At 33.7% G+C, this 13,494-nt stretch overlaps 1 protein-coding gene across 1 annotated transcript in view; it reads right to left on the minus strand.

Moving 5' to 3' along the window:
• Positions 1 to 13,494, minus strand: part of Srp54k (signal recognition particle 54k) — a 197,087-nt gene that overhangs the window by 41,656 nt on the left and 141,937 nt on the right. Inside the window, exons 10-11 of the mRNA XM_090399586.1 lie at positions 10,772 to 10,858; positions 3,721 to 3,794 (exon numbers count right to left, since the gene is read on the minus strand). Of these exons, the coding sequence (XP_090255712.1) occupies positions 3,721 to 3,794; positions 10,772 to 10,858 (161 nt within the window). The remainder of the gene's footprint in view (positions 1 to 3,720; positions 3,795 to 10,771; positions 10,859 to 13,494) is intronic.

The following is a 13,494-nucleotide window of genomic DNA, read 5'->3' on the forward strand; positions in this document are numbered from 1 at the left end:
ATTCATTTGATTTTTGTGTAACTTCAAAGTGAAACCGTAGTTGTGACACTTCACAATTTTTATGAACTGGCTGTTGCTTTCAATTCATATTGTATTTGTACAATTGATATCCACTTCTATATAATACTTGTATGTACAAAATGCTCAGGCATTATTTCCTTACTGTGCTTAAGCTCATACTGTGTCATTTTAGACTAGCAACATTCACATAAGAATTAATATGTGTGTGTGTGTGCATGCGTGCGTATGAAAGAGAGAGAAAGAAAGAAGAAAGAGTAGTTTTAAAATTGTGTCAACACTTTTTTTTTTATCATTCTATATCTTATATTCAAATTGACACGTTCTTCGGCTATCTTAATTAATACTTCACATTCTTTACATAAACATCCATTCAACTATGTGCTCAGAAATTAATACACACCTGGGGCATCGTTGATTCTAAATACACCATCTACCTTAATAAATTAAGTTAGTAATATTAAACAACTTGCCTGTATATGAGGAGGGAAAATACAACAATGGCTTATAACAGCATGTTAATATATCACAGCAAGAAAGGGCAACTGTTCAACATACAGGTAATTTTCATAAAATTAATGTCTCTAACAGTTCAATAATAACCTCAAACCTTTACATTTCTTGTACTGACACCCCTGTTCAGTTTTCAAGTAAAACTGTTCAAAACATCTCTTCCTAGGACATGTTTCCACATACTAGAAATGTGCAGTGATAAAGCATTCTTACAATGGGTTCCTCTGAATATTCCTTTATTTACAGTATTCCTTGTAAATAACTGTCTGATTTTCCTGTAGACAACATTCAAAGGACATCTTGCCAATCCCTTAACCCTGCAGAGGTCGTGGTCAAAAAAATTGCAGCGGAGGTCACATGTATCTGAGAGATACATTCATTACTAGTATGTGCTAAAATGCGATAAAACTTAAAAAAAAAAAAAACACTGCAAATATAATACACGATGGGTTATTTATTTTACCAATTAAACCAATACTATACAGACATCAGAGTTTGCGGTATCTCTCAGATACAATATGCTATTAAATATCACTTTCACTTTTGCATTCGACGCTATCATTCTCATCATCGGACTCGAGTAACAAAATTGCTGAATCTCTTCAACATCTGATGGATTATCCAATCAATATATTTTTCCAGCCATTTTCGATGGTAAATAAAAAATAAAAAAATACTATACTGACATCGGAGTTTGCAGTATCTTTCAGATACAATTACTATCAAATATCACACACCTTTACATAACACGTGTTAAACCAAAACTGACCGCATAAACAGTGTGAAATATCACTCGTAATATATGCATGCGTAGATAGTCATGACTTTCAAGCTATACACTGGATATGTGTAAGAATACTTATATTAAACAATTTGTTTGTATCTGTCAGATCAGCCGCGACCTCCGCAGGGTTAACTATACCAATTTTCCCAAAAAGTCTTCATAGTGATAGCTATACTATAATCTACTCAACTGGGGAATAACAGCAACAATGTTGAGAGGACATAACTACACTAATTACAGAAAGAAAAGTAACAGGTGGTCTAGCTATGTATTTTTGTAATTAACACCCGTAGTTCATAAAATCATTTTCTAGAAAGTGATTATGATTATCATCATCTTCAATTTCCTGATATGGACCTTCAAGAGGTTTACTTCATTACTAATCTCCTGCTATCCGTTTTTCTCCAAATTAGTCTATCACTTGTCAGCTCTTCAATATTGTGCTGATGCAGTCAGAGATGCCTAGAAGACACTTCAACTGCATCAATCCACTAAAATATTATGTTACTCTGGGTCTTTCTTCCGGCCATCTTAACATGAAATACCTGTTCTACTTTCCTCTCTATTCTGTTTAAGTGATTGTAACATCTCAAGCTCTGCTCATGCATTCTTGAATGCTAACAATGTTAAGTTTCTTCCTAATATCTTCATTTAATATGATTCTGTCACTGGTGCCATCTGTTCCCTCCCAAATTTTTTCTCAGAACTCTCGTATGGTTTCTAGTCTTTCATCGATTGTTTTATTTCTAACCCAAAACTCAGATCCATAAGATAAAACTGGTTTGAGCACTGCTTGTGCTCATACTGCTTGCATATTGGTAGTTTTGTGTTTTGGCTAATTTCATTCTTATTCCATACAAATTTATTCATGCTACCTACCACACCAGCTGCACTTCTATTGTCTATTTCCATATTTAATTGGTCACCTTCAATAAAATTATACCCAAATATAGTGACCAATCATTTATCCAACTTTAAAAACAACACCACTTAAAGTAACTAACTTCTGGTTCAGCACCATGTAACTGTACTTCAATTATGACACTTCTTCAATAATCAGAACTGCAAATTTGCTTTCCCAGCATGGTTACATAAAAGATGGATTACTGCAGCAGAAGTATTTTACTTATTCTATAAGTTCTGCATTTTGAATGGAGTTGAAGTTTTCCCATGTGCCTGCGTATTTTCAGAGTTTGTCTTTTTAGTGCTAATTTTTATAGCCAAATTTGTTTTTAAAGCTATTATTCTATTTAATTAAAGAATCCTAGAAACTTGCAGTGGATTTGTTTAGGAGTACATCATCATTTGAAAAAGGAAACAGCTAAGTTTGGCATCTCCAATTCTTATGTCGGGTTTAATTTCACATTCTTTCATAATGTAATCCATACATATGATCGATAAGTGACAATAGAATACATCCAAGTTTTAAATCTGATTTGACATCAATTTACTTCCTAGACTTTCTTCAATTCTAAGTGCTACAGATTTGATATTCAGTACAGCTTACTAATATATATCAGCATAATCTACCATGGCTTGCATACTACAAGCATAAAAATACTGCCAAATGCACCATTTGCTGACTTCAAATATCCTTATGATTCACTTCATGAATATTAAGACAATGATATCCACCACACTAACTTTGTTAGATTGGTTGTATCAGTCACATGCCAAATTCCTGCCTCCCAAAACAGCTCTTCTTGAACATGAAAGAGGACCAAAAACCAAGTATACTAAGGATGATATGATTGTTTAAAAATAAAATTAAAACTTTTTATTATTCTTCTTTTCTTTATTAATTCATCATCATCATACGTATATCAAGGATTTAGGCCTAGTATGGCCTGTTCCGGCCTTAGAAGTCATCGTTTAAGAGGACGTCCTGGTTTTCTTTTTCCTAATGGCTTGTACTTTAAGGCTTGTTTTGGTAATCTTTCTGTTTTCATTCTTTGAACGTGTTCCATCCATCTATGTTTATATTTTTTAATTTTTTCAATTACTGGTTCTTGGTTTAATTCTTTCATAATATCTCCGTTTCTTTTGTGATCAAATAGGGTATACTTCAGTTTTTCTCATAAACTTCATTTCTGCTGTTGTTATTTCTTTAGTTCGTTAGTTCTTTATTAATTACAGATAAAAAAATGAGAAGGTTTCACTATGAAATGCATATTTAAAGTAAGTGCTAAGAAAGAAAGAGTACTATTTTCTCACAGAAGATTATACATTTAGCATCAGTATTACTGGTGTTTATTGCAAATTAAAGTTATTTAATTGTAACATATATCTAATCAAAAGTATTAACATTATTAACAACTGCCCTTTTTGTTTTTTATGTTTAATGTTTTATTAGCTTTTATTACAATACGCTTTTACCATATTAGATGCAATAAAATTTAACTTACCATTATTTGACTGAAAGGTCCCATTTTCATTATATTCTGAAATTGTTCATACATATCTCTTAAAGTAAATTCACCTGCAAAACACAAAAAAAAGCTTTATGTAAATTTTATTACCATAAAATATTTATAACTAAGAAGAGTAGGAAGGACAGCAGACAGTTATTTCCCAACATTACTCAAATGATGACTGCAGTATCAGTTAACTACAAAAATCTCTCTCTCTCTCAAGATTCAATATTTAAATAAATCAACATTATCCACTATAAAATTCATCACAAATAAATAACGAGAAGAATAGCATTTTAAGAATGGTATAAAAGAATATTCAACAGAGTTCAAAACAACTGTTAAAAAGAAAAGCTGCAATAAGATTCCAATTATAACTGTTTAACAAAATATTAACATGTCAACTATGTTTTGGTTATTTTCAAAGTGAAAATTATTTTGCCTGTTAAACAGACTGTTGTAGAATTTGAATTATAGCAATCAAATTCTACAAATTAACAATGTGCACAGCATGCTAATTCATGAATATGTGTGCTTAAAACTCCAAAAGCCAGCATTTAAGGTCTTGTAATCAATTTTAAAAAAAATAAATACTTATCCAACCAAGTTTTTTCTATGGGAGGGTAAAGCAAAAGGAGTGGACTCTCTGTAGAAGCGTCTTGATAGTTTCTCTGACCTTCTGTCCAGGGCGATGACATTAAGTGACGTATATACAAAGATAATGGCCCATGTGAGCTTTCTTACAGTATACTGGTATTACTTCCAAGCCTGTGTGGAGTCCACAGACTCATCATGAGAGATCAAAATCTCATTTTTGCTTCCTTACTCACATGACCGTGTACAGCTTCCAGGTATGATTTATTCTCCCATCATCTATTACTGTGTGCAGTAATTCCCCTGTATCTATCTGATTAGTTATTCAACCCTGCACTCACTCTCTCTCTCTCTCTCTCTCTCTCTCTCTCCGATGTTTCCTTATTTCGAATATAGCCAGGCAGCCATCTGCACAAAGAAATCCAAATTTTTCAATGTGTTCCCTGAACTTCAATTCCCTATATGTCACGATCGCCAGATCCCTTACATACTCTACCTGCTCCTCCAATATGATAAACTTCATTTCATCTTCTCTGGCCAAAGTGTATAACTTTATACTTAGTAATTGAAGTTACATCCTCTTTCTTCAGCCAAAAACACCAGCTTATTCAAATCCTCTTGCAATAACATAATGTCAGAACTTCCTGACACTGCTCTTCCTTTTAGTGTCATCAGCAAACTAAATATCCTCTTCCAAACCTTGAATATGTTACTGACATATAAATTGAACAACAGTGCTCCCAAAACAGAACCTGGGAACACTCCGTTCATCGCATTTCTTTTTCAGGACACTGTATTCTCATACACAATTTGCTGGCTCTTGTCAATCAACCATTCCTGTAAGCAAGCTACTAACTGACTATCCATCCTATCCTGCTCAATTTCAAGTACCATGTTGCACTCCATCACATGCTTTAGCAAATCGAGATAAATAACTATATAAGCATCTGAGAAAATGTTTACACAATGACTGGACAGATGTGTCCAATCCACTAGTCACCATATTATAAAATGTAACCAAGTTCCTAAAGCAAGACCCCCCTTAACTTAACAAACCCATGTTGCTCTTTCAAAAAGATTTCCATTCTCTCAATCCAGGTTTGCATTCTGTATCTAACCAGTCTTGCTAAAACCTTCACCACTACACCTGATATACACTCTAGCCTATAGTTGGACACTACTACTGCGTAGATTCTCCTTTATGCAGTAGCACTATTTGTCCTTCTTTCCATTCTTTTGGAAATGTTCCTATTGCCAGACTTGACTTAGTTGTTCAACAGGAGAACTACCAGTTCTCCTGTTGAAGTCAAGGACACTGCCAGCTTTTTTCGCACATTCCCATAATAAACGTGGTGATATCCCATCCAATCCCACAACCTTATTAACATTGAGGTTACTTAATATTCTAAACACTTCCCATTCTTGAACTGTCAGTCTTTTGTCCTCCTTCCTATTTTTATTCAATACTACTCCTAACCCCTTCATTAAATACACTAACAAAATACTCCTACTTGAACATTTTTAGATGTAGATTTAGATACTAAAGTCAGTCTTCCATGTTTACCCTTCCTTTACTAGTGACATGACATAACTAGAATTCCCAAGGTTTCTGCTTTAGCTGATCTCCTTCCTAACTATCCTTGTGCCTTATACTCTTTATGCTGCTGAGGGATACCTTCGTTTTTTATATCTGCTCCATAACATTCTCTTTCTCAGATGCTCAGCAAAATTCCATGATTCATCAATTTCACCCCTATTTTATTGACAATCTTGACATTGCCATAAACAACTAATTTTGGACTAAGTTCCAGTTACTGTTGATGTCTTTAACTGATCAAATGACTGCACCAATCTCTTTTTTTTTTAGTTTATCATAGTCATTATAAACACCTACTCTGTAATTCCACATATTTCCTTTTCTCTGTGAAACTTGTACCTGCCTAGCCATCCTGCATCAAAACCATATGATAACTCCCCAGTTGGTGGCACTATGGTCACATCTATTATCACTGTATGAGACAATATTATTAAATCCAATACTCTTGGCCCATGTGTTGCTTCAACTACATGCCACATAAGGTAGTTGTGCCTAAGTAGCTCAATCTCCTTACTCTCATGTGTTTTTTCCTACTCTGAATCAATGCCTCCATAGTTAAAGTCACCTATTATTATCACTCTCCTGTCACTAATCAGTTTCATCTGTCTAAACACAACAAAATCATCTCCTACATTTCTTGGACTGTAGCAGCACCCCAATAAATATCTAAAATTCATGCTTACCTCGGCCTCACACCAAATGGCTACTTCCATTGAATTCCACAAGGATGAAACACAACTCTTCTGAAATCATCAGTAATATTCAACCTCCTCTTTTATCTTTTCTGTCTTTTAGGAAAAATGCTCTAACCATTATAATCTATTCCCTCCAATAACTAAGTCTCAGTAACAATGTTTTGTGGATTGACCCAACTTACTGTATAAAGGCCACAAACTCTACACCCTTATTCCTAATATTTCTTGCAATGGTGTATAAGCACAGTAGCTTTCCCATCATTAGAGTCCTTTGATTCTGTTGCTCCCATTCAGGCCATCCCTGCATCCTTGTCTTCCATCTTCGTTAATCTCACGCTGATCCTGGTATTTACACTCAACAACAATCTATCTAGAAGTAATTTATCAGAATAATTTAATAAAAAAGGTGACACACCGTTTGGCAACTCCTATAGGTAGAGATGACCTTGCTAATGTTTCTGCCTGGTATCTCCGCTTGGGCCTGGCTCCCACTGAAGAGACCTCAATAAAGGTTGAAACTAGTCGGGGTAGTGGCCCTTCCCTTAATGCATAACATTATACATATCCGCAAGGAGATGTGTTTTGTATTATGGGAGATACTGAGATAGGAGTGATGTCAGCTTGCTCCACCTTTTCAACAAGTCGCCCGGTGTTGTACTACCTTACCCCAGTCCTGAAGATACTTTCAGGTGCAAACTTTGTTTGCTCACACTTGGATAAAGGATTACAATAAATTTAGAAAACTAAATCTAATCTAAATATAAAATATAACAATCTATCTAGTTTCACACTGCCACTCTCACTCAAATGCAGACCACCTGTGGAACACATTCTCTTCCACCTACATATTTATTCCTCCTCTCTTCCTTAACATTCTAGCTATCATATTTTTGTAATCACTGCTTTTCTCCTCAGTTCCCTACTATCATACCTTGACAACACATTCAAAATTTTCAATCTCACTCTTCTGTTTTTCCATCTCTAACAACACCCACAAATCCTGCACTACTTCATTCACACTTCCTCGCAAATCATTTGTTCCTATCAGCAGTCAATTTTGATGCACTTCCTCTCCTTTCCACTTAACGTACTGTTGCTCCTCTCAGACATACTTTTGCCACCTGATCCATTTTCACATCTTTCCACAGTCTCCATACAGCACCACACTACTTTCCACCATTCCACTGCAATCATTCATCTTTAACCTATGTACCACTGGCACTTTTCTTCTTATACCTCCAACCACCAATCTCTTTTCTAAATGTCCTATTTCACTCTGCACATGCCTCAATTTTTCATCAATCTTACCTACTCCTTTCTAATATCCTCACTTACATTCCTATGTTTCATGCTACAATAATTACTATTTATCTGATCTTCAAAAACAATGACCCTTCAATTAACCAACTCTTGTATTTCAACTGATTTCTGGTGCAGCACCATGTAAATGTACTTCAACTATCTGCCCTAAAATTATGAGAAAGGCAAACTGCCTTCCCAGCGCTACGTAAATGTACTTCCACTATCTGACCCTAAAATTATCAGAAAGGCAAGCTGCCTTCCCGATGATGTGGTCAGATAAGATAACTGTAGTTCTTTACCATTCTGCCTTTCTTTTTTTTGTCATTCCAACGTCTTTCACATCTTCCTCTGTCTCAGTGCTCTGTTGTGTCGTTCACCACATTTGTACCACATTCATTATTGTCAACTTACAGTATGCCCATACTGCTTATGTCATTCACACATTCCCACTACTTTCAACCTTCAGTCACTGATATACTTTGAATGCACTCTCCTTCCATCTGTCTTAAAATTCTATAACTTATCTGCACAAGCAACCAGTACATGCAGCACATCTCACATTTCACCAAACAACTGAAATCAATAATTAATTCATTAACAAGGTGGCTGCCATTTTGTCCTGACGGGAGTAGTTTTCTTAGAGATGTATACAGCACTATAACTTAAGACTTTGTAAGAAAAGTGAAATAAACAAGCACACAACACACTACAATCACTAAAAGCACAACGTCTACAGCAACTCTCACAAATAAACACATAAATAAACATAGTTAATTAATCTAAAAAGCTTCTCTGCGTGCAAAACATCCTCTTCCAGGACAGATAACTATCAGTAATCCAATTATCCAAGCATCCAAAAGTGAAGACTACCCATCAGTTTCCATGGTGAATCATAATTTTGGATGAGTTGAACAGATTTTCTGAAGAAATCATCCAATTCATCAAGCAAAGCTTTATAAATTTCAAAGATATTCATCAATAAAGCATAACCATAAAAAAGGAAATGGAAGTATAATGTTAAGTATATATAAGATGTACAACAAACTTCAGCAATTGGCAAAGGTTTGAATAAGCCTGTCAAACACATGGCAATGCTTTTTACCAGTTTATAGTCAACTCAGACTATATAAACAAATTCATAAGGTTAAAAAGAATAGTTCATTATAGCAGATAGTTTGCTATACTGAATTTCCTTTACCACAGCATTGTGTCTATGAAGCTCTGATCAGAACCATTCAGTAATTTAGGACTTTAGGAAAATGGTAGCTTCCTCGCTTTGTTTCTCATTTGCTGTTGTGTAGTACTTGCGTGCACGTGTCTTTATCTTAAGTTCCCATGAAGATGACAATGTGATGTTGCCGAAATATTGGAAAGTATATATTAAAGTTTGATTTAATTTATATTTCTAGTATATGCTGTCAATTCCTTAAGAATTTAATAATCATGTTTAACCAGCATATAAGGCTTTCTACAAGAATAATTATCTTTAAATGGATAAAACAATAACTGGGGAATATTATTCCGATCTTTTAACCAGACTAGATGAAAAAATTCTTAAGAAAAAACCTGGTTTGCAGAAGAAAAAAAATCATCTTTCATCAGGACAATGCACCTGCACACAAAGGTGTTTTTGCAATGTAAAAATTAAGATATCTGCACTATGAATTGTTCGAACATCCATCCTATTTCCCATATTTGGCTCCCTCTGACTTCTATCTCTTCAAAAAACTAAAACTCTTCCTCGCTGGTCAGCATTTTTCTTTGAATCAAGAAGTGATTGCAGCTGTTGCAGGGTATTTGCAGATTTCACTGAGAACCACTACAGGGACGGGTTAATGGTACTGGAGCATCGTTGGAATAAATGTGTTAGTCTAAGGGAGATTATGTTCAAAAATAAAAATAATTTTGAAATTATAAATTCGTTTTTTTATTGTTAGGCTGAGAACTAGGTCTTCCTGGTTGGCCAAGTGGTTAGCGTATATGCTCTCTCCCGTGAAAAGGCTGCAGGTTCGAATCCCACCATGGGCTTGGATGTCTGTGATTGTCTAGTGGTAGTGGTGGACGGTAGATGTCGTTGGTGTAGTTGTGAGTGGTGGTGATAGATAGTAACTTTTCAGACCACCCTCGTATATTACAGATACCATTAGCCTGATTGTTACAAAACTTAATCAATGTAAAATATATATATATATATATATTTTTTTTCCTTCCTGAAGAGGTGTACAATAATGTTCATGAAACTTATAGAGATTAAAACTTAAACTGTTCAACAAATGGTCTCCATGCGGCATATATATATATATATATATATATATATATATATATATATATATATCAAAAACTTTCCAGATATTTGCCATCTGCAGCAGTCCCTGATGCCTAAAGGAAATTCTAAATGCAAATACACTGTTGCTCTACTTAGAATGGGCATCGTAGCTTATTAATTTTATTACATATGATTATGATATGCAATGAGAGCGTCTGTAGTTCAGTCATTAATGAATATCCTCTCGTCGAAAAGAACCGAGTTCAAATTTCATCTTAGACATGACGTGAATCTTTATTAAGGGCTTTTGAACTAAATTAGCTAGTCTCATACAGAAGTGACAGCATTTATGCTCCAGAAAAACAGATAGACCAGCCAGAGAATATACACAAATCACAGAAAATTTGCATTACAACCAATAGCAATATATAGTTTAATATGATAGTACCACACAGCTTGTATGGACCTCAGGCAATTGTATCATATATGCTGAATAGATAAAAATGAAATGCAAAAAATCCCTTAAGTAGTCCAGAAGTCACTTGTTATTATAACAACACAAATGAAAATAAATTAAATATTCAAACTTACCATGCTTTAGTTTTTCTATCAGCTCCTCATTATCATCTAATTTTAGTTCATTTACCTTATCTATTAAGCCTTCAATATCTCCCATTCCTGTAAGTACAAAATTGGGGATCTATCAAATCTTTTGAACTAAAAGCAAGAAAATATTTAAAACTTCTTTATAAACAATATTATATATATACATATATATAATTACATTGCTGTAAAAAAAAAAAAAAATGAATGCATTTGGTTTGCCATTTAGTGCACAGAGAAAAATGAATTTCTCAGCCACTTTCACAAAGTATTATATACAACATTGTAAATCAAATATAATCTTATTGCAATCATTTGATTCCACAACATGAAAATTTATTTCACAATGAGAAAATGGAAGTATCCTGGACTAATAATCAGATTCCTCAGAAAAACGTTCCTGAGGAATCTGATTATTAAACTCTATAGCAGACATCAGCAGCCTTTTCCTAATTAGATGAAAACATTCTTCTCACTGCAACAGATGATTTGATGATGCACTGCAAAAGGAAACTTTTTTTTCTACTTTATAATTACATTTTTCATTAAATAAGTGACTAACAGTAACTACAGAAAAACTGGAAAAAATATAAGTATTCTGTATAAGTATTCTGTTAATTCCACTGATGATTGCAGATCAAATAAAAATTTTCAATTTTATAAATTATTGATAATCACATATTTCAAGCATAAAACATCAGATCATGATTAATTTGAATTTTTATTATAGAATAAAACTAAGAGAGAATTATTAATGGGATTCTGTGAGAGTAAACAGTTAAAAATTGAGTAACAAAATGATACACTTGTAAATTGCCTTACAAAAGTATTTTTTACCTTTGTAAACTAATTTACAATTATCACCATCCAATTCCTGACAAGTACCTAGTGCACAGGATTACTATGATAGTTTGAACAGATTATTACTAACTTCCTAGCAACAAATTTCCTCCCAAATTACTCTGTCATCCATCAACACTAATACTGTAAGATCATACATTCCAGTGCTCTAAGGCACTTCTAACTGCAGCAATGTACCTAGATCATGGGCTTCATCAGGATCATTTTTCTGCTATACTGGCATACCTGAATACTAGTGATGTTAATACAATTCTGCTTGATACTATCAGTTCACACTCACTCCCTAATTTTTCTCATATCTGTGGTCTCCAGTCTTGGATCAACTGTTTAATTTTCAAGCTGACACAAATGAAATTTAAAACTGGTTTGAACACTGCCTTGTACACAGCTCATTTAGTTTTGACTAATTTCTCTCTTATTCCATATACATTTATTCAGTTTGAAACTGCCATACCAGCTTTGCTTAATCTGCTATTTCCGTATCTAAGTTGCCATTGTCACTGAAAACTGTACAACAATAATTGCAATGTTTTGGTAATTCTATTGGTTCTCTATTTAGGAAGTAACTAATGTTTTCGAACATTCCTACTCATTTTTATGGAACTCTTTTTTATTGCTAATTTTCATACCAAAATTGTTAAAGCAGTTATTCAGTTTAGTCAAGGAATCCTGCAGACTTACCGGATTTATTTACAACTGCATCATCATCATCTGCATTAAGTAGAGAGCCGAGATTATCACCTCCAATTATAAGAGCAGGACTAATGTCACTTTTCTTAATAATATGATCCATATAGATGATGAACAACAGTGATAGTGTACATCTTCTTGTATAACACTTTTATACTTCCTCAAACTTTACATATCATCCTCCATATGCCTTTCCACATTTCAGGATTCTGATGGATTTTCTATGTTATTTATCTACTCCTGACTCTTACATATTTTCTACAACTGTTCTGTAAATTCTTGTTTCATTTAGCAATCTTTCAAAGTAATTACTGAAGATATCTAAAATATCTTCTTCATGAGTTTTCATGTTACCTAAGGAATCCTTGCAGACAACTTCCCTACATGGCTGTCTGGGTGAATAAATTTATATATATTTTTTTCAGTCTCTGAGTCACTAAGGTTTGATTCTCGTTTTCAACTTCATTTTTTCTTGAATAATATATGTGTAATTTAGTCTTCAGTTTGCCTATAAATTAAATTTGATTCCTTTTAAAACTTTTTGCACACTTATTTTCAATATGATATGATTTCATTCTGTTTAAAACTAAACTTCTTGTGTGTCCTGAACCATTGTAAAGATATTACTATCCATAACAATCAACGAGACTTCTTATTTCTTGTGCCTTCTCTCCACATGAATTGTACACATCTTCATGTTGCAATGTGTCCTGAACTTGTGCTTTACTCAAAGTTTTTCCAAAAAATTTAATATATTTCCTACTCTACTGTTTATTCTAAAAAATTGTTTCACTTCTTCCTTGGAATCTTCTGTGAGACAGTAGACACAAATAAGTCTCACTGCATAATTCCCATTATGTTTGCCAACACTGGCTGTCTGGGTGAATAAATTTATATATATTTTTTTCAGTCTCTGAGTCACTAAGGTTTGATTCTCGTTTTCAACTTCATTTTTTCTTGAATAATATATGTGTAATTTAGTCTTCAGTTTGCCTATAAATTAAATTTGATTCCTTTTAAAACTTTTTGCACACTTATTTTCAATATGATATGATTTCATTCTGTTTAAAACTAAACTTCTTGTGTGTCCTGAACCATTGTAAAGATATTACTATCCATAACAATCAACGAGACTTCTTATTTCTTGTGCCTTCTCTCCA

Source organism: Typopeltis vanoorti, chromosome 10, assembly GCF_054136105.1.
Source record: "Typopeltis vanoorti isolate ZY-2024b chromosome 10, IOZ_Tvanoo_1.0, whole genome shotgun sequence".
Taxonomy (NCBI): Eukaryota; Metazoa; Arthropoda; class Arachnida; order Uropygi; family Thelyphonidae; genus Typopeltis; species Typopeltis vanoorti.